Raw genomic sequence first — 22,925 nt, 5'->3', positions numbered from 1 at the left:
CGGCTAGGTGCCATTCCTTACACGATATACGTTTGCATGGTTTGTTAGAGATCACGTTTTGATAAGCATAGAATCACAGAATGGTTTGAGCTGGAAGGGACTGTAAAGATCGTCTCATTCCAACCACCCTGCCCAGGGACACCTCCCACCAGACCAGGTTGCTCAAAGCCCTGGCCAAACCAGCCTTGAACACCTCCAGGGATGGGGCAGCCACAGAAATGGTGGCAAAATGCTTCACAATAACCTGATAATTAAACATATTTGACAAATGAACTATTCAACAATATCCTGATAATTAAAAGGTATGCCCAGACTTCCCTGGATAACTGCATGTGATGTGCATTTCTGCCAGATACCTGTCCCGAGACACAGAAAAATACCTGAGCATTGAGCTTGGAATCTTCTGGATTAGGAAAATCTACTGCAAAGGTAAAGCTTTATGTTATTGCTCATGACCGTTACTATTAGAAAAGGCAAACAGAGCAATAGCCGTTTCCTCCTCTACCCCGACAGGTCTTGAGATGTCAGAAAACCTTTTGACACAAGCCCAGGAAAACACAAGCTGAATTTTGCTAGAAGGGAATCAAATTACAGTATCACTGTACTGCCAAGAGACATTCTATACAGCTCCAGAACACCTTTGTTACCTTTGCAGAAAATACTGCAAAAGACACAGACTCTTAAAACACAACATTCGAGGACAGTAACAACAGTGTCCTGCTGCTGTTCCACACGAGTCTCTTATTTAACCAGCCCACTTCAGGAAACAGCCATCACAGCAGCTTGAATCATCCTGGATGACTCTTAAAACAAGCCCTACTCTGGATTTAGTTTAGCAGGCAATATGCAGACATGATTCAGCTTGGCATTTTTAAGATATGTACATACATATACACACATATTTGTATAACTAGCATAAGATACACTTTCATAATCATTTAATAACTTTCTACCTCTGTTGTCCAAATGGAAGAAAAGTCAAACCATATCGTAGAGTACCATGACTATACCAAACATCCTTTTTTCGCTTGCCCTTGCCGTAAGTAACATCCATCTGCGACCCAAGGTATCTGGCAGGTGTGTTTGAGTGTGGTTCTTTATCCTTACTTACCCTCTTATTTGCCTATGACTAGTCCCAGTGCAGAACAGGCAGACTGTCAGGGTACACACGGAGACAGCTTGCCATTTTGGCATGATTTAAATCGAAGGCTTAGTTCTGTGCTCAGCATCAAACTATTTGAGTGCCTGTAGCGCATGAGATACTATGTTTGTATTCAGTGAGAGGAGCATCTTTAACTACTGAGAACATAAAGCAGCATGTTTTCCTGGTACGATCACATTCTGGCTCACTTAGATTTGTTTGTAGGTCACTAGTATCTTTCCATTCCATTAGTTACATGACGCTCATTTAAAAAAAAAAAAGAAAACAGAACTGTACCAGTCACTTTAGAAAGTGTTTATTCAAAAGCTTCATAGCACCATCTTGTTTTTTTAAAACATCCAAATAAAATGCAGCAATTAAAATGTCATTTTTCTGTTGAGCATGACACTAACTCCACCTGTGAACATACTTATGGTTGTTCTTGCTAATATAACTGAAAAATAGCGCTCCTGTGCACACAGACATAGCACTGGGCCTTGACACGGGTTGTCCAGTCCTAGCCCAAGAATGGAAGAATAAAACCAAGTGAAACTGGAAACCTCAAGGAAACAGTTGTCACCCGCCCGCGCCCCCCCCCCCCCCCCAAATTCTACCAGAAGAGAAAGTTTTGTAAAGGTAATTTTTAGCCATTTCAATTCTTATGTCCCCTCCAAGACTTCAGCAAAACTAAAAATGTAAATATATAAAATATTTTGGGCATTCTTTTATGGTACAAGTCAGACCATGGATGGTTAATTTATAAGTATCTTGATGTATTTGTTCTAACAATCACCTAGCTGTTAATTCTAAAGGCCTTTTATGGACATCTTTTCTAGGGAAAACACTAATCAAGGTAATTCTAAGTTGCTATGCAGATTTTTATTAAAAATTTAAGGTAAAATCAAAATGCCATTGACAGCATTTGCAATACGTTTTCATTATGAGTCCCACCCCCCCCCTCCTTTTTTAGTTTTGCGGAGTAGCCTGTCTGAGAGCTTTATTCAGTCAAGTCAGTAAAGCGCTATTTCCCAAAGATCCTTAACTTACATCTCAAGAATACGGACCATGCTGAGTGCTTGGTCACATTATCATTTGGCTATGGCTTCCGACCACTGGAATTCTCTATTGCATCTACTTCTGGTTGACCGTTAAGAGGCAAATATTCTGTAGTTCACTTGGCTAGAGCCCCCATAGGGTCCCAAGCTGGCAAAACAATTGGTTCCTGCTGCATCACTGCCAAGACGTCTTCTGGTACGTGCTTCTTATCCACCACAACTTCGTACACGTACTCAGAAAACCAGTCGTCAGTCATGATCAGGTAACCTGGAGATGAAAACAGTTTGTTACAACGGAGAACCATTACAGTGAAGCAGTCACATATACAAGTTTCACCTACGAATGATGCATTACAAACAGGACTTAGGCATACCCTGTATCTCTCAAGACAAAGTCACAAAAAAATTAATGTACAGGCTAACCAGATGTACTTCATGTGCACTGAAAGACCAGGCAAGAAGCCTGCTAGGAAAAACAAGACCCAGAATATTCATCATTTATACTTCCATTCTTAAAATAGGCATTGAGAATACTAAAGTGAATTATGACACCTTAAAAGAAAAAAAAGGCATTTAAAGCAGAATATAAAATTATCTGAGATTCTGGCTTTAGAATTTTTCAGGATTTTGCTAAGAAAAGGGAAATTTTCCAGGTTAATACCCAAACCATCTCTGGATTAAGAAAACTTTGCTGTTTTACTTCTTGCAGTGAGGGGGCCATTTGCTTTCCTCAAACATAAAACCATCTAAATCACGCTTTGGCTGAACTAAATCTTAATTTTCTCCCTTAATATAATTCTTTGTGAGAATTTCAGTGAACGGCCTTTGAACTGGGGGGGGGGGGGAAGTCACATTTAGAGTATCACAGGTTTTAGCAGAAAGCTACCATTGGAAACAAACTGTTCAAGGTGAACTGAAAATAAGAGTGGCCGGAGAAAAGAAAGCATTTATAAGACAGATGAGAAGGCTTTATGTAATAAAGTTCCTCATGTCCTTATACAGTATCATCGCACAATCAAATGAAACAAGAAAACGTCCAAAGAATATGGACAATAAATGCATCTATCGACACCATCTTGTTTCTAAAGCAAGAGATCAGATAATTGCCATAAATTAAAACCCCTATCAATTGTAATCCGAGCTAGAAGCCATTTTGGAAACACTGCCAAGGGGAGCTGCCTTGATTATTCTCTCTTCAGGATATGAGTTCTTGGGACACACAAAAACCTCTCACTCCCAAGAGCCAACAAGTAATTGCACCCTGAGAGGATAATGAACTCTGCTGCTGACATCCCGTATCTCAAAGCTTGACAGTGCTGATTAGGATCGCGGTGTCTGAACAAGAAGGAAACGTCAAGCAGAACTTCAGAACATGCAAATAAGTAAGGTCGCTCTTTGAGAAGGCCTGCGCCTGGTGTCACAATGAAAGCCATTATCAATTTCTTCATTAAAAGGAGACACGTACTTTATTCGCAGCAATACATATACTTCAGAGCCTGCCTGAGGCAACCCTGAGCTCTGCACCCCATCCAGGTAACAGGCAGAAGCGAAAAAGAAACAGAAAAGTTTATTGCATTTCTGGGCAGGGCACACCATGGAGTTTTACCGCAGGCAATTTATTGCTTCTGCTCAAACTATTTGTATGTTAAGGCCAGAATACGGAAGAGAACTTGGAACAACCTCGTCTTCTTGTAACAGAACACAGCACCTGACCAGGAAAGCGTACTCCTCTGCGCATGAAGTGGTCCACGTTCCCTAACTGACCCAAAGGAAAACCTGAACATTCAGCACTTTAAAACTGAGGAGCTGCTGGCCAGGGAGAGGTCGTGCGAGGACAGACGGTCTGTGAGTTATTGCATAAGCTGGGATCTGGGCACCTGAAAATAAAGCCCTTGCAAAATTCCCCAAGGGACCTCAACACAAGCCACTTTGGGCTTGTGCCATTACTCCTCTACAGGGAGAGCAAGTTAACAGAGCCTTTCTGTCATCGTGTACTTATGGGATGATACATACACACATATCAATACAGACACCAAGGGTCTACAGTTAAATCCTTAAAATGTCTTCACACACTGGAGTGTGTACGCACCAGTCAGTGCAAGAGATTAAGCGTCAAAAGGGAGCTGACTTCTAGCTGGAGATGTACCACAAGAAAGTTCTTCTCATGCCAAAGCAAACACACGGACTCCTATCAAATGAATGTGATAACGTGATTTAGTGTTCCCCTCTCGCTTGCTTTTAAAAAAAGATATCCGATGGGATAAGCTGGGTTCAAAGTTAGGTAATAATGTACTGTGTCTCCAGAACAAAAGAGTAAGCACAATAATTAAACTTGCCTGTATGGCTGTCAAAGTGCCAGTAAAACACAGAAAGGAAATATTTGACTGGGTAATGACTTTTTTTACCTCAAAAAACAAGCAATGTTTGTCAGCAGCTGCATTTATTCCTTGAGGAAAAACAGATGGGATTCTAAGAAACACTTTTACAACAGATACAAATGTAATCACTAAATATTTAGGAGAGGCTAGGCTGTTCCCAGGGCGTCCCTTTCTCCAGAAGAAGCGCTACCACAAGAATTCCATGCTGCCCGCTCTGCGGAGAGGGAGCCTAGAAATAACTTCATCCCATGGTACCCAAACCAGGGGTCACGGTCCTTCCAGTCCTGCACCGTGCAAGTCTGGGGACACAGGTGTCATCTGGCAACTCGGACTGAACTCGGAGCAAAGCAAAAGGGACCTCACGTGAAAAAACACTTCAATTTCCTACCAGCTATAAGTCATTTGTTTGTTTGGTTTTTAATGACTCAAAATCTAGTCTCTGGTGTTTTGGTGCGGGCTGTACCCTTTATCATCCTGTCCAAGAAATAATGGAGTTGGGGCTTACTTGTATCCCCCACACCCAACTGGGCCTCAACTGGGCTGTGCCAAGTTTAACATCATTTTTGGCTGCCTCTTTACTGATGTGGATTCTGGTTCTCTGCACTGGACTTATCCAAGCACGGCTTCCCAATTCCTTAACAGGGCAGATAAGATAAAAAATAAAAAAAAAAAAATCACTGCCAGACAGACTCAGTAGCAGAGCAAGAGAGCTAGGACAGACTACAAATCCTCACCCGCCTACACCAGCTCGTACTGGATGTTGAAGAGTGAAAAAATCGGGGCAGGAAAGCCTGTCAAATCACCTCTCGTAATGTTTGAGCATGAGCTCTGAAGGGTTTGACTAACTGCCTTTAGCTCAGAGGGTTGCTTGGTCATACCCAAGAAAATCAGTCAGGGATTCACCTCCCTGAAAAAAGTAGACCAAAATAGAATCAAGCTTCCTAGTTCTGATGGGATTTTCTGTCAAGGCGCTTTTCCAGGCAACTCCCAAACCAAAACAAAATCCAGACAGTGAGCAAGACTTTCCAGAGGCTGTGGTCTCTACCAGTACAAAACAGATAAGTGACAGTGACTCACCCAGAAAAGGTCACATGGATGGCATGCATACAATACACGCATACAAGGTACGGGCACAGGGTCTATCCAAGTCACTCTGGGGTTGTAGGATATTTCAAAGGAACAACTAACTCCTCTAGAAGAACTTACCCTTGAAAGGTGGTTCCATAACTGGAAAAGAGAAAGTGTCTAAAGGAGGATAATCTATTACTGCAAACCAAGTAGCAAGTGCCAGCTTTGTAAGCTTAAAACAAGTTCAAAGTAATACTCAGAGAATATTAGGTAACTGGGTTAATTTAGTGTTGTTTCTAACTTAAAGTCTGAGGCACTATACTTCCTTTGTTTCTAGTTGCTGTAGTTGGTTGAGTTTGGGGGTTTTTTTGATTTTGGATTACATGCTCAAAGTGAAGAAAGCAAAAACGCAAGTCACTCTCCATACGTATCAACCACAGCCCCCGCAGCTCCGTCAGAGCGTTCGCTGATGCTCCAGCCCAGCAACAGTGACACAGAACTGCTGCTGTGGCCACAGCTCAACAGGTACAACCCTCACAGCAGTGTCAGGCTTCGCCATACCGCACTGGGGTTTGGGAACAGCCACCAATATCCTGAAACTGAGCCCAGCCTTTCTCCAGTTCTAATAAAGAACAGCTCTGGACCTTGGCCGAGGAGCGTATATGGCCAGCACAATCAAAGTTGCTGACATATGCCTATTAACTCCAGAACGTTTGGAGTACTGACCAAAGTCCACACTGAGCGGTCGTAAAGCAAGCCGAGTAAGGCACTTCCTTCCTGGAAGCATTCCTCTAACAGTAGTAGCATCTAACATCAAACACCAAGTATCTGGAGTGTCTCAAAACAAACTGTTCTGACAAAAAGAGCACAACTAACCAGACATTTTTATATTTTACGCGCTCTACTATATACAAAGATGCTTAAAAAAATAGTTATCAGTTTGTATTCGGAGACAAGAAAAGTTTTGATGTTACCTCTTTAGTATTGATTTGGCATCTTTACTTAATCCAACATTCCAAAGTACATTTTACTGCTGTCACATTGATGAGCCTCAAAGGCTGAACACCAACATAGTTTCATTGTTTTGTCAAGACCAAAGATTTATACTGGAATACTTTGCTGTGAATGTATACAGCTAACTCGGAACAGACACTACTGCAAGACCCAGGGGCCAGAACTTAAATTAAGACACTGTGCCAAGAATGTTTGCATTTTAGTTAGTTGTTCATGTATAAGATATCAAAAGCTTATTCATAAAGACCACATCCTAAAACAGAGGTTTCCGGAAATAGCCTATTCCCAGAAGAAACCCCAAACATCCTGGGAAATTTCAGCCATACCAAATCTTGTAAGCACAACATTTGGGATTAATGCGCAACAGAAAGATGTGGTCAGCAGTGACTACGGTGTTACGCCCCGGCACACACTGAAGCCTGGCTCGGCGTGCCCAGCAGTGAGCCCGCTTATCGTGCTATGGCCAAGTCCACATCCGGCCTGTCTCAGATAGGAGGTGACAAATATCACAGCGATCTCGCTCCACGCCAGTCATTTTGGAAAAACTGACTGACAGGAGGCCTTGCCAGAGCAAAGGGGGAATGCTCTCACACCATCAGCCCCACCACCCAGGGCCAGGGGAGGTCAGAGCTGGCCCCCCCATCCCCCAGGACCAGGCAGAGAAGCATCCTCCCGTCACGCCCAGGCTGAGCACGGAGGCAACTAGAAGTAGTTTCCTAAACAACTGCTCGGCTGTGACTCACCACTCTGTCCACACTGCCCTGTGCCATGCCAGGCTGGCTCTTCCACCCTGCTACAGCCCCACAGCACTTACAGATCCTTTCTGAAGGAACAATAGCGCGGGCCGAGACAGTCAGCCACGGGAAAGCAAGTTCATGCAGAAAACCTGGCATGAGCGGAACTGCACGTCAGCTGTGGATTTTGTTGTTACTAATGCTTGTCATGACAAAGAGGAACACCACAAGGATGCCGCAGGTCATGTTTTCAGCACGGCTTCAGAAAGGCTACCAGAATTACTTTTTTTTTTTTAGGCAGGTTTTCAACACTTTTGAACAGCTAGAACACTTTACATTGCAGCTGTTCACAGCACAAGCTGGAACCAGCCATACCCTTGTTTCCTCGTTTACAAAAATCAGCAAGTAAAAGCTTGCAGTGATTGGTAAACAGTGCTTTAAAACAATATACAAACCGCTTAGGTTTCACCCATGGCTCAGGAAGATTACGTAAGTCCTATCAGCCACAGCCAACACAAGGTCCCAAAGATGAGAGAGCTGGAGCGTACAGATTTAAGCTTAGTTCTGTTACCAAAAACTTTAGTCCACTTAAAAACATTACAGTGAAGTCTTTATTTCTACTTTCATAGTAGAAGGAAAAAGCATTTCTATACAGTGCACTTGGAAGCGATCCTATCTTATTTGATACTGCACAGCATTTCCTATCTATTGTCCCGTTATTAGAAGATTGGCTTACACGCCCACTACAATTCTTGGTATTTCACAAGTACTACCATATTTTAAGACTAATACTACCAGATTTTTCAGACTTGTATTCTGCAGCTAAGGATTATGAGCAACAAAATAGCAAAGGTTCTGCTCTCTCCCTGCCACACTTCTCTAACTCCCAGAACCGATGGGTTTTGGGGTTTTTTTTGTTTGTTTGTGGTTTTGGGTTTTTTTTGAGAGGGACAATAGCTGGCAATTTACTTGTGATCAACAGCAAACTGGTATACAATGCTTAGGAAAATAAGCGGCTTTACAGCAATAAACTAATCAACCTTGAAAAAGTGATTTTATCAAACTTTGTACTTTAAATACTTCATTATATGAACTTCAGACGCATTTTCTAGAACTCCTTTGATAACCACTACTATTCCCAACAGGCCCTGTACCCTTCACGGTACACTCTGCAAACACTAATAATAATGTGACCTGCCAGGATGGCACTCGACCTCTCACAGAGGAAGAGAGAAGGTAACCGTTATTAGCCAAGATTGCATAAAGGTTAGCAGTCTGAATCCATCCGATCTGGTGACAGAAGTCCACCAGTATCTTCCCATTACCTTCCATGTGCTAAATAAACAGTGTGGTTATTAGATTGTGAAAGGCTGTAGCGTAAAGACAATATATGCCCCGTATCATTAAGCTACATTCAGAGCTCCAGCTCCAGCCTCCAGGGGCTTCTGTCAACTCTGTCCTCCTGCCCTTGGGACCAAGATGCCCCGTCTGTCAAGGGTCAGTGACAATCACTTATGGCCATCTCCCAAAAAACACAATTGCCTCTACAGTTCAGCTTGCAACCACAGTGTCAAGTTTATCCAGTGACATCTCCTGCTTCTCCATTCAATGTTTACGTTCAGTTTACTTAGATGTAAGTCACATTTAAGTGAAGAATATTTGTCTTCCAGAATTACAGTGCCATAACTCCGTGACCCATATGCTGTTTGCAGGCTCGTCTCATGTGCGGGACACACAGCACATCCCCTTCTGCCCTTCCACCTCCTTATTTCCAAAGACTAAGTTCAGCTTTCTGTTCCCATGACTATAAGTGACTTTACCTTTATTACCACGGTCTTCGCCCCAGGAGTTCTCCACTCTCCATTTTTCAAATGCCTCTTCTTGCCCATCCTGTGACAAAACAAGACGATGGCTATTCAGTAGCGAAGGACCACGTGAGTTCACAGCAGCCAACCCTTCCAAGGCTAAATCCAGCACCAGCAAACCACAGAGCTCCACTCCCAAAAGCCTACGGGCACTGGCAAGTTTCAGGCAATGGTTTCTTGCTAATGGTTGGAGAAATGTAGTCTTCTAAAATACCTGTCTGCCCACTTACGTAGAATATGAGGAAATGTGGTCAAGAAGAGGGCCTGCAATAAGTATTTATTTCAACTAGAAACCTTAAATTGAACTAAATTCAAGTTTGGACTTGACTGACAGACAGAATTAATGCCCTATCACCTCTCAGGGCATGGGGGCCGTCTCAAATGCAGAATGCGCGACTCGCTTGAACGAGGGATCAGAGGAAAGGAACAAGGGCAGTGAAGCAACGGCGTAATTTCCAACAGTATTAGTAAGAGCAAGTGCAAACACTTGAATCTAGCTGAAGGATACAGCTCCAAGTCGGGTGCTTTGAAAGACATACAAGGCTTCTAACGAGCATGAAGTACATTTGACTTCATGTCCAGAAGCGTGCAGTATTCTGTAGCCTGCATTGTGCACATCTGAAGTCTCGTTCAAATCTGCCAAGTACATAAAAACACTGAGAACAGCTTCGTAGGGTTGCTGTGCCACAAAGCAAAGGGTTGCTTCCTTCAAGCAGCCTCTCGTGAGGAAATGGCACGTCCCTTGAGGAACCAAAGAACAGTTATTTTTTTGCTACTAAAATAATTTTTAATATAAAAAACTAACCTGCAAAACACCCCATAAATCCATTTTTAATATTCAATGGAATATTGTTGTATTGCTGTATTCTCACTTTTAAGATACGGACAGTCCTTAAAGTGAGACACTCCAGAGCTCCCAGACTAAGGATAAGTCAACTCTTGATGCTATCAGACAGAAACTGGGATAAACATGTTTCGTATGTTAAGTTTTTAACCAAAAGCTGCATTTAATCCACATCAATTTTTCATGTTGTAAAATTGTAATAGGATTTTTTAAATCTTCAAAGCCTTTTTATAAAGTAGGCAAATCCAAAGTATTACATTCTACAACTCAGTTTATCAAAGCTCCTTTAGCTTAAGTTAAGGTTTAATATAAGACAACATGTTCAAAGAAAGAACAGAAACAACTTAGTCTACTTTGAATGCAGAAAAGCTTCTAAATGCTGAACTTGTTCTAGGATAATTTCTTTTAAACTACCTTTTGATTTTAGAGAGCCTGTCCATCATATGCTGATCTCATACACATCCTTCTCTTTAAGAAATCAGGTGTCACATTTGACCACATTTTACACAACTATACACTTAGGCATGCAAAAGAATCAATTTAGAAATACAGACCACAGACTATACACTAGAAAAGTAATTTTAAATATCTAACTGAAAAACATTTTTTTTTTAAAGATGTGCTCATGCAATCTGATACACAAAAATCAACGTGTTAAGAGCTCAGAACACAACAGGAAAAATTATATTGAGTTGTAAAAAAATAACTTAGAAAAATTCTTATGACTCAGCAGTCCCATTTCCAGTCCCATCTGGAGTCCCCAGACTCCAGAGCTCCAGCAAAGTTTTTCAGTTATAAGCAAGCCGTTATTTCTGAGGCCAAGGTCATGCTGGACAGGAAGAGATCACTTCAAAGAAACTTTAATAATGACAACTTCTGGAAATAAATGGAAAACATCAACATTGCAGATAACCCTGAGTCGTAAATTTTCACATGGTTCTTTTTACTTCATATGTACTTTGTTATACTGCCAGGAGCAGATTTAATTGTGGAGTCATCTCAGCCTTCTGTCTGCCACAGAGCTATTTTGGACACCATTTTCCTGCCCTAATTACGAGTAGGTCAGAGAGGTCACATGCCAGTGAGCTGCAGGAGGTTACCATTGTGTCAAAGTGCCTCCTATGGGCATTGTAACAGGAGCTTCCTGCTGAAAAACACATTGGACTAACCCAGGCCATGGGATAGAGTAGGAAATACTTGCTGTCATACTAGATTTCTTGGTCAGCAAGATAAACCAGAATCTGTATTTAAAAAAAACAAACAGTTAACATAGGTTTTCTGGTATCTTAAAAATAGAAGCTGACTTTCTTTTCCCTTTCTCCAATGAAGTTTGTGGGCAGAATGAAGGAAGCCCTTGACTTGTCCAAAATTCTTCCCTCCTTGTTAACTATTTATAGTTCTAAACACTCAGACACAAACAACACAGGGAGAACGGACAACCTAGGCCTTGTGCACCAGGGCGTTGTGGCACACACGCTGAACGGCAGCGCAACAGCTGCCACACTGCGAGCGAGCCCAGAGCACAAACAAGCTGCAGAATATTCAAATACATCTGTGCCAGCATCAGAACTTCTGGAGGGAGACTCTACCTTCTCGGTGACAGCCGTCAGGACCATGGCATGGGTCATCATTGACTCTCCAAAGATTAATCGTTCTGCTTTGTTCATGTTCTTGACTGAGACACCAAACACCAGCTCGTGATTAAATCTATTAGAAAGCCACATAAACAATATCAGAGAGGATGCAGGGAGGATTCTCACTGCTAAACCAGTTAATCAGCAGTCTGCACTGGCCCAGGAACCACTGCACAGGTGTAAGAGTTCAACTATTTTTAGTGTCAGAATAAATGCAAACACTTGATGCCTTTAGGAGTTTCTCTCACCTGATACTAGAGAATCCAAATGAGTAAGAATACTTAACAATCACTTGTACTGCATCTTTAAAGGATTAATATTTTAGCTAACAAGTAAAAAAAAAAAAAGACATTTATGCTGCTGCTGAATTACTGAAATATACTCTTTTGAGGTACATAATCCAAAGTACAGACAAATTAGTTTAAGCAGCCAAAGCACCGTTTACATCCTAGCCAAATATCCCAAATGGATTTCTGTTTTGATTTTCTACTTACATATTCATGTCATTGATTCCCAGCTTGCCATAGAAGTGCTTTGCAACATCGCAGCCAAACCACACAGCCTACAAATAGAAGGAAGAGTCATGTCCGGGCCACATCCCAGTGAGTTTTACATTACAAGAGTTGCACCATGTCACCCACAAAGAGAAACCAAACAAACCTCGCCATCCTTAATAGACGCTGCAGCTAATTTTTTCAAGACTTCAACAGGCTGGTTGTTATAGAGCGTTTTCCTCCCTCCTACCATGTTGCCCAGGTACTCCACCGTGTACAGCCTGTTGTACGGGTTCTGAGGTCGAGGATCGTTCACTAGACAAATCTGCCAAAAGACCAAGATGTCATAAATTAAGGTGCAACTTAACTGAAATCTTTGAGAAATGAGTCTGGATGGATTTCAGAGAGCTGCTTTTGTCCCGGCTAGCTGCCTGTCCGTTAGCAAACAAGCCGCTTGGCTGAAATACCAGGTTGAAGGGTTTTTTGTTTATTTGGTTTTTGTTTCATAAGTTCACCTCATAATTGTGGCATCGCAGTTTTGCATGTTATTCCTGCTCTCTAATGGCCATCTTACGGCATTTTATGACTGATCTGATCATTACATATTCTTATCGTTACAAAATCATCATGGAAGCACAATGCAAGATCACAGCTAATTGAAGGGCAGAACACAAACAGGAGAGAATAAACATAGGGCCATCTCTGACTTGTGGGAGCGGTTCCCATCCCATGTGGTGCAGTTACAGGGGCGGACAGTATGCTTGCAACAGTGGAAAGTAAGTGGCCTAACAGCAAAAAAAGGCCTTGAGGAGGCCACTGCCTTTCAGCATCTCCAACCTTGTCCTCCATGTTGAAGTAAGGCTTCACATGCTCGTTGTAGAACTGGACTGGTGTCACAGGGCCATATTTGTGGTAGTTCTTCTCCTTATCCCGGAACTCCCAGCAGAAGGTCTCTGGAGGGCTGCCCAGGCAAGTACTCACTATTCTGAATACCTGCCCAGAGAAGCAAACAGCTGTGAACTCGCTGAAACATGTAGGTCTGCCTCTCCTACCACAGCAATGCCACTGGTGAATGGATTTCTCCACATGAGAACCAACTGGAAAAATGGCATCTTAGCGGCCACCTTTGAGGAACATCAATAAATGTACACACATGAATTATTCGCATTCAGCTCTGGAAACCTAGGAGTTTCAACAGTTCAAAGCCAACCTGAAAGGCCACAGAAAGCCAACAGAATCTCTCTCCATTCTCACACTCTATGTTCTCAACTAAAGCATCAGGCAAAACAGAAGCTTAAGTCTGAACATGTAAATTCCAGGTTATGATAGGAATACAGCAGCCAAAAGTAAAAGCAAATACGCTGCCCAGTCTCATTCCAGTATTTCATAAGCAATTCTGAAGCTCCTCCAACAAGACACTTTCCCAGCGTAAGAGAGACTTTACCAGACTGATTCGAGAAAGGCTTAAGCATTCAGCATCACCTGTTCCACCAGGTGGTCTGCCCCATACGGAGACAAACCAGCCCTCCTAACATGCATACAACAAAGAATTTTATCCCAGTGTTTCCCCTGTACTAATCCGTTTTTTCCTGTAATATTCATTTGGATTTCAAAGATGGGCCTTTGCTTCTTTTCAAAATCCTAGAATAATCTTCTCGTCTGTTTTAATACATTTAACAATGTCTCAGTTTAGGGTTAAGCTGGCAGCTTATGCAATTTAATTCAAGATCCCTGCCTGCTGACTGTGACATCCCTTGCAGCAGGCAGCTTTCTATTGGTTTTTAGCACAAATAGTTGACCAGATTAAGTCATCAGCCTCCCTATAAATCAGAATATGGAATAGCACTTAAGAATCACTACTGTAGTTTCTTACAGGGCTTATCATAAAATGTGCTAACTCATAGGCAGTGCAACCAGATGACTCTCTTTAGGGATATTTAGCAGGACCTGCCACAGGTACCATGAAGACAGAGAATTCAATCATATTTAAACAAATTTGAATCTGTTTTACTTCAGCTGACATGGTCTGCTTCAGCTCTGTCCATGTCTTGAGCACAAGAGAAGTCTTTTCCTTGCAAGGAACCAACACGTTATTTTAAATAAGAGAAGGGGGAGTCAAATCTCAACTGCACTTTCTGCACTAGGAGCCAACGCCTGTGGTTTACGCCAGCGTTCCCAGGCTGTCAGCCTTCACACTTTCCTCTCACTGACTTTTCACAGGAGAGGAGACAGAATACCTTTCCCAAAGCTGCTTACTCTTTCTGGAGCTACTTGAGCTGATTGATATGGATCCTAAGGATCCACAAGAACTAGCTTGTGCTCGTGTGCACTTTGTGCTGATGGCAAAAGGAGTGCAGTGTTCATGCTAAGTAACACTATTTGTCTGTGCACAAAATACAAATAAAGGTATTCTTGCTCCAAGCAATTCAAGAACACAAGCGAAGAGATTAATTATGGGTTGAAACAAGGGTGTGGGCTTAATGTTTTGACTCACACATTTATTTCTCAACAGATATGTAAAAGAGCAAATGTAAATCCCTAAACTACTACAAATATTTAATTTTGCACAGACTGCACAAAAGGTATCATTTGCTGTGGATACACCCACATTACCTCAAATAACCTCAAGTGGTGAGAGGTGAGGCTACAAAAACAGAACAAGCGAGAAAAATGCCTACAAGGGGAGCCACGAGCAAACGGGCTCTGGACAGAGGAAGGAAAATGATGGAGACAGAATTCTCAAGTTAACAGGGGCAGCGGAGCCTGGGAATGGTCTCCCTCAATTGTTTTGCCACCACGCCCATCATAAACCATCTCTTAGTATCTCACAAGCTTCCTCTATCAATAAATAAAATAAGGAGACCTATTTAAGCTAAAAGGCGACTTCTACCACTATAGCGACAACTAGAACCAAGATAAGGCAAAGATATAGTGGCTTGTGCTAAAAAACAAAATGAACAAGGAGGGGAAAAGGAGGACACTCCTGATAAGGAAGAGTCTACAAAGGAGAACAGTAAAGGAAGAAGAATTCAAATCATATGCACTGCAGTGATTGCAACTTCTGACCCGCTGTGCACCAGTTTGATAAGAAGAATGTTTAAACAGTACTGGAGTGAATATTTAGTCTTGCGTTCAGTACAACTGCCCCATTTTAGCCAGAGCGCTGCCTCCCAGCATGAGCAAACCAAGATTTGCTATGCAAATAAAACCTCACAGAACAAAACCAAGTTCTGCTTTGCCGCGTACAAAATAGATGCAATGCCACTTATATACATATAAATACATGAAATAAAAGAGTGGTCTCAAACCTCTAAAGCTGAGTGTTTTTAAAGTATACAAGACAGGTGCAATTGCGCATTTCAACTACAATGTTTATTGAAAGTAAATCCACTTAAGTTGCAAACCACTATTACCACAGCAAGAGGAAATACTGTGTTAAGTTCAGAGAATTAAGCACAACCTTTTTACAGAACAAATTGCAATCAGTTAATGAGCCTTCAATGCTGGTTCCAGGATCCCTTGTCAGAGGGCAAGAGGCTCTAAACAAATGAAGAGACATTTTGCAGTGAACTGTGTGTCATTACCCTAAAAATGAACATCTCTAGGAAGCTCTTGATGTCTGCTGTAAAATCCTCCAAGGGCTTTTGGACACACACGCTGGATCTCAGTTATATTAACGCGCTTTGGAACTAAGTGCTGATTGGCAACATACTGGGGTAGGCTCAAAGCACAGAATCACTGTTGATCTTAAGGCATACACTTTATAAACATTTTTGTTTCAATGATATAACCCAAGGAAAACAAATCTGTTTTCTTTTTAGACATTCAGATGTTAAAACCACTGGGTTGCTTTGCATTGTGTTTGAGAAACAAATGAAATATATACTTTTTTAAAATGCATGCACTTGGTGAAACTACAACAGCCTGAACTTTTAAAATTGCTTTTGGGTAGTTCAGAATCAAGTATGAGGACTGCTGAATAAGAAAAGTGACATGTGCCACTGTCATAGTCAGTGCGAACAGATGGAGGGCAAGCCATTACACACACACTGCGTACTACAGACTTGCTGACGGATTTGATTTTGAGTTAACTGATGCAGCCAGAAGCAGATGCTGCAATTCCTTCCTCTGCTGCTCCCCGGTATCAGACCACAGCTGGATTCAGCCCTGCGGTCAACTGACATCTTTTCCAGAATGCAGAGAACTCCCATTTGTTGTTCTTTCCTGCTCTCTTGTGGGGAATTTCTGCAACAACGCTTGTGCTGTAGATTTTACATTCAGAGCCATCAGAATGCAGTTTTCAACCTGCCTTTTTCCTATGATTTATAAAAGCCTGATAGGCCACTATTTTGATCTCTCTTAAGATGCAAAATGCTGCTTTCCTGCAGAAAGGGGCAGATGTCTCTGTAAAATGTCATAGTTCTGGAATCTATAAATTCGAGATATTTGTCTGGAAGTATTAGAAAAGCTCAGAATGAGATAAGCGACAAGCCACTTCAAAAAAATTCACTTGAATACCTCCAAGCACACTGCCATACAAAACATGCCTAGATACGCAAACAAAAGGCACTTGTTTTGGCTGATCCAATAGCTATCTAATAAGAGTAAGCAAGAAGTCTCATCCATCCTAGCCTCATGTTCCGAGAAGATTCACATCACACAAGTATATTTACCTCTTCTATCATCATGTCCATTGCAGCACAAAGTTCTCCTTTATTTGTTCCACTTTCCACCATATTTCTTAGCCGCAAACAGTATTCTCTCATCTGTTTAAAGAGAAAGTCATTTTATTATAAGGGTATAAAGGTGCCAGCTTTCAGGAATTCCTGTCTGGTTGTTTCAAGCACCTATTTTTACTCTTCATAACACATTTTCAAAATGAAAAGAAAATCCCTTTCAGAAGGCTTTGTTGGATATTGATTCTTTAAAAAAATATCAAGATAACTGAATGATTTAAAAAGATCACAAAAAATAATCATAGATTAACAAATAGTTGCAACTCAATTACTATTTTCCAACCATTGATTTGAAGCTTATAGCCATTAGCTCTTCTTAATGCTTGATGTTCCTTGGTTCCATAATGGATGCCGCAACATCCACACGCATCACCACCCCTGTGACTCACAGAGAACAGGCTGTCTTCATACTGTAAAATGTATTTTGCAATTCTAATGCATAATTGATCTCTTGGTTGATAAAAAGAACGGAGCATTTCCCCACTGCATGCAGAAGTGCAGTAAGAAGAGCACATGCTTCCCATTACTGTCACCATCCATAAGGCCAGGAACGGTGAGTGGGGCTCCCTCAAGACCAGCTGGTTTGCAATGTTCAAGACTAGAATAACATTAACACCATTCATTATGTCTAAGCTCATTTCACCACATATTTTACATTTTTAATGTGGATTTCAGCAGGCATTTTTCCCTGAGCACGTAGCATATGAACTGCAAAAAAAAATTAAAATCAAAGCCCACTGTAAACCAAAAAAGCTTTAATTGCCTTTTCATCTAGCTACCTACACTAGCATCTTCCCAGATGAATTCATTTCTGTATTTCAGGGAGCAAGCTTACACCTTCCTGCAGACAAAGCTGCACACTTCTATACCAAAAGCTGATTTTTAAGACCCAGTGTTTTGAAAATACTTTTTTTTTTAATCTTTCCCATCAGATTTGGTAGTAACGTCTAGAAGCCTTAACGTACTGGTAGATGGATGAAATATTGAGGGGGCAGAAAAAAAGTCACCTAGATGCCAAGTGCTAGTTCTGCAAAAACAGACATCAGCTGCACACCAAGAATTACATTTTTGGAAATGTGAGGATTACAAACAGTTACTACTAAAACCATGTCAGGTACTTTCAAGCTACTGAAGCCTGGAAATGGCCATCTTCCATAAATGCTTTCCTGCTCCATATTTCAAGATTAACATCAGACATTGCTGAGATTTTAGGCTGCTTTTTGAATAAAAGCAAGTTAAATTGCTGAGATGCACTTAGTACTTTGGTCAACAAAGAGAAATGAAAGTAGGAACACCTGGAGCAGGGTCATTCCCATCCCCTTCCCTTAATTGTATCATCTAAATCAATTTTACCTTATGATTCAAGATCTCATTCATCCTTCTAGTAGCCTCTGTGGTATGAGACTCTGGGAAGTATTTCTTGGGGACAACACCATACTTTTCTAAAATAAAGTAATAAAACTACAGGTTAACAATTGTCTTTTTGATACAGCAGATGCCAGTGGTTCTCGTTATACCCACATAAAAGCTAAATACAGTTGGGTTCTGTGCAGAGACTGCAAGGTAAATTCTCTTATTTAACAGTTACAAGTATGCAAAGTTTACATTTTAATTTCTGACTGAATCTTGACCTCTGAACTGCATTCCACAGGGATCCCAAAACATGGAATCCATGAATGGCTCAGTATCATTTAATTCAACACTTTGACAAGTTCTAAACTAATTAGTGCTTTTTAAGAATCATTTTTCACCGGGGAAAAAAACAACCAACTGATTACTTGGAAGTCAAGCTCCTGAAATATTTTCTAAGAAACTGGGCCTCTTCTGAATTATTCCATGTATTTTATACAAGGTTGAGTGACTAACTTCAGCAACAGCTCGATTGCTTCCTACGTTATGGTACCAACCAAAGATCACGCCGTGCAAGGCTCTGGATGTAATAGCAGCATCCAAAGTCTTCTCTGCCCTGATTAATGTATAACAACTGGATGGGGGAAAAAAGTAACCTCCAGGCTTCAAAGAAACAAATTCCTTTTGTGATTCTAAACTTATATTATTGGCTTGTTGATTTACAAAGGTGTCGCATTGTTTCACAATACTAATGAAAGCAAATGCTGGCATAATACAGACACGGAGAAGTATCTCCTTAATCAGCGTAAGGAAGATGCCATTTAAGCTGGATCTTTGCAAGACCAGCATGGCCACATTCCACGTAATTTCCCTCTCGCTGATCTTTATACCATCTTTCTCCAGGCTGCAGCTCTGTAAGTAGTTTTGCTTCTGCCTTGTAGACACACCCTAGTCTAGCCATGGTTCTTCCCTTACCATGTGCCCCAAAAATTGTATACATGGATATAAATAAACAATGTCAAGTTGATGACTGAAATAAAAAACATATTGAACCTTTTTTCTAAATGGAAAGTCTGGGATATCTAATTACTTCTGTTGGTCATCTTAGCTTCTACCATCATCAGCAATATGCAAGAGTGAAGATCCCAGACAAGATTTAAGCCTAGTATTTACAAACTGGCATGAGAAAGGTCTTTGATTAAAAAAAGGTAGTGGCTAATGGCATCCTGTTTCTTAGCAAACTACCAAACAGGTCTCAGATTCCATTTCTTCTTCTATTTCCTTCCTCATCTCTCAAACCAGCACGCAATGTCACGAAGGGCTCCCAACAACCAGTTCCCTTACCAATAATGTTAACCAACATATCCCACTGTCCACCATCATTCGTGGGGTTGGAGAGCAGGAACTGTATCAGTCTTCCTTCCACAGGCTCCTTTTTCTGAGCTGTTTCCACAAAAGCATTTAAAAAGTAGTAACAACGTTCAACCTGGAATGGACAGAGAGGAAAAATAGGTATTTTAAGAGCGACATTGTGCATTAATTCATTCCTGAATATTAAGTTCTTCTGAAGTCCTAACTAGATGAAGCTACCTTCTGCTCATCTACTGAGGTTCTCATTTTCCCTCTAGCATTCCAGGGCTCATTCTACAAACTTATTTCTGTCACAGACCAAATATTTAGGGGCGAGTTTGCACAGAGCTTGAGGGTAGGGGAACAGTGAATGTGAGACTGAAGTTATGCAATGAAGCCTGGCCTAAACTAGTACTAGATTTTCTCCATTTTCCTCGGGGGAAAAAAGCAGGCACAGAGCTCACAGATCCAGTAGATCACAAACACAACTGAAACCCCAGCAGAAAGTTACAGTCATGTTTCCACTGAAATATGCGCAACACTTGAAAGAAGACTTCTACTATTTCGAAACATTAACATCTTGACAACTTTCTTCTCAAGCTGAAAGTCCCGCTTTGCTTGACCTGCATTTAAACACGTATTTAAAGAACTTTTGAAGTTTCTTCTCATGTATGTTTTCTACCTCGATTGCTAAAATAGCCCACCCTAAAAGAAATTCTGTCCCAATACTAAAACTCGATTGCAGAGGTTTTCTAGCACAACCTGCGACCTGTACCTTATCCCAGAAAAAGAGATACGACTGGCTGAATTCAAACTCTTCGATGTTGTATTTCTTCATGAAAGGAAGACGCATTGCGTTGAGACACGAAAAGATCCAACATCTCCCTGAGAGATCAAAGGAACAAGAATTAAACTGGAATGTTTAAGAGCTGCGTAAGGACTTTTATTCTTTTTTTTTTTTTTTTTAAAACACAAGAGCCATGACACCATTCTGCCTCAAGCCTTTGGTTCTGGCTGGCATTGTAAAATATCAAAAAGCTCATAAGTTCAGAAGTCTTTTATTGCAAATGCAGGTCTCTCAACTGATTTTATCTTATGCTATAGAGAAGGGAAAACAGGCAAATGCTGCAAGTTTAAGGGCAGTTATTAACTCAAGGGGATGCTGCAGGGATTCAGTTCTGCTCAGAGCCTGAGGAGAGGCCAGAGGCGGCCATCGCTCCCGCAGCGCCGCCAGCATGACATCACTCGCTCCCCCAACGCCATCACCCCTCCTCACCGGAGCCCCTTACCGGAGTTCTTCTGGTTGGTGACGGGCTTGCCCTCGGCGGGCACGGCATGCTGGAAGACCTGCACGGTGTCCTGCACCACCTGCCGCTGCAAGCACACCTCCAGCGGGTCGTTGCAGGTCGCCACATTCTGGGCCAGCAGGAACTGGGGCTCGGCCCGCAGACGCCGGCTGAAGGCGGCCGCCTTCTCCGTGCTCAGCCCTGGGGGGCGAGGAGCAGCCATCACCACCAGCCCCCCCCTCAACGGTAACCCCCTGCCTCAGCATCCGTTACCCCGGTAACCGCCCCCCCCCCCATTACTCAGATAACGGCGTCCCCTCCTCTCCCGGTAATCCCACCGCCCCCCCTCACGGACAGGGCTCCTCCTCACGGAGAGGGCCGCCCCCCCACCCCCAGCCCGTTACCCCGGTAACGGTCTCCCCCGACCCATCGTTCAGGTAACGGTGTGCCCCCCCCCGGTAATCCCACGGCCCCCTCTCACGGACAGGGCCTCCCCCCAGCCCGTCACGCCGGCAACCGTCGTGTCGTGTCCCTGCCCCCCCGCCCCCGACCCATTGCTCAGGTAACGGTACCCGCCCCCTCGTAGCCCCACCGGGCCCCCCTCACGGACACGGCCTCTCCTCACCGACGTGGCCGCCCCCCCCCTCGGCTCATTGCTCAGTTAACGGTACACCGTTTCTCCCCCCGGTAATCCAACTCCCCTCCCCCCCCCTTCACGGCCGAGGCCTCCCCTCATGGACGAGGCCCCCCCGGCCCATTGCCCCGGTAACGGCGGGGCCCCGCCCCTCACCGCGGGCGTTCATGGCACCGAGCGGCGCGAGCTCCCAGAACGGAAAGCGCCGATTAACGGCGGAAGCGGCTCTTATAGCCCCGGCACCGGAAGCAGGAAGAGGGGCCCGCACGGCGCGGGGGGGGGCGGGGGGCGGACGGCGCGCCGCGAGGGACAAGGTTGCGGCCGTGGCGGTGGCGGCCGGGCGGGGGCTCCGTCCCCTCACGCTCCGGTTCGAGAACGTTCGGCGGCAGCGCCCGGCGGCCTCCTCGGCCGCTCCGGGCAGACATCTTCCCTCAGGGCCGCTGCGGCACGGCAGGAGCATCCCCATCCCGCCATGTCACGCTAACGGGAGGGCACGGAACCGGCCTCCCCTGCAGGCGGCGTCGAGGCCGGGGGCCAGGGAGCCTGAGCTGGCACCGACATTGCCCTGTGCCGGCCCTCCTCGAGCCCTGGGGAGCGTCAGCCAAGGCCGTGCTGCGGGGCCTTCCTGTCAGGCAACAGCCCTGCTCCGCTGGGGAGAGTCTCTGCGTGTGGCGGGCCCGAACTGATTTACAGCACGCGGTGTTTATTGACAGTATTAGTAATGTACCATTCCGGGACGCGATGAGGCCTTAAAAGCTTGCCAGGACCTTGAGAAAAATGCTTGAGTGGCATATATGTTTGGGGAGGGACGGAGAGGTTTTCCTGCCATCGTGGTGCTGGAGCATTTGTTGCATGGTTCGAGCTGGAAGGGACGTTAAAGCCCACCCCGTGCCACCCCCTGCCCTGGGCAGGGACACCTCCCACCAGCCCAGGTTGCTCCAAGCCCCGTCCAACCTGGCCTTGAACCCCTCCAGGGATGGGGCAGCCACAGCTTCTCTGGGCAACCTGCGCCAGGGGCTCACCACCCTCACAGCAAAGAATTTCTGCCTAATATCTCATCTAAATCGCCCCTCTTTCAGTTTAGAACCATTACCCCTCGTCCTGTCATTTACATTGCCCTCGGCCAAGGGAGACGGGATGTGCAGCGGCAGTGCTAAGTGCCAGGCAGCTTTCACCGGGGCCGACAGAAGCCAAGGTGCCCATAGGATTACCAGGAACAGCGGGTGGCCAGTTGGGTGGCCGCCACCCCTAACACCCTACGGAATGGCACAGTAGGACAGGGCCAAGAAAGCGGCTGCCAGCTCAACACCTCACTTTATTTGTACATCAACGTCACGATCTG

The 22,925-nt window shown here is 43.6% G+C and overlaps 1 protein-coding gene across 1 annotated transcript; it reads right to left on the bottom strand.

Moving 5' to 3' along the window:
• Positions 1-1,441: 1,441 nt before the first annotated feature.
• Positions 1,442-21,874, bottom strand: BLMH (bleomycin hydrolase). Its single transcript, XM_063341670.1, has 12 exons — positions 21,740-21,874; positions 20,953-21,150; positions 20,439-20,548; positions 19,658-19,799; positions 18,317-18,405; positions 16,901-16,993; positions 13,065-13,220; positions 12,394-12,552; positions 12,228-12,295; positions 11,689-11,806; positions 9,211-9,280; positions 1,442-2,464 (listed from the first exon to the last, which is right to left on the bottom strand). The coding sequence occupies exons 1-12, from the start codon at positions 21,750-21,752 to the stop codon at positions 2,313-2,315; spliced, it is 1,368 nt and encodes a 455-aa protein (XP_063197740.1). The 5' UTR covers positions 21,753-21,874; the 3' UTR covers positions 1,442-2,312.
• Positions 21,875-22,925: the final 1,051 nt, after the last annotated feature.

Source organism: Chroicocephalus ridibundus, chromosome 7, assembly GCF_963924245.1.
Source record: "Chroicocephalus ridibundus chromosome 7, bChrRid1.1, whole genome shotgun sequence".
Classification (NCBI taxonomy): domain Eukaryota; kingdom Metazoa; phylum Chordata; class Aves; order Charadriiformes; family Laridae; genus Chroicocephalus; species Chroicocephalus ridibundus.
The sequence above is the reverse complement of the archived record's forward strand: the minus strand, read 5'-3'. Positions and strand labels throughout refer to the sequence as shown.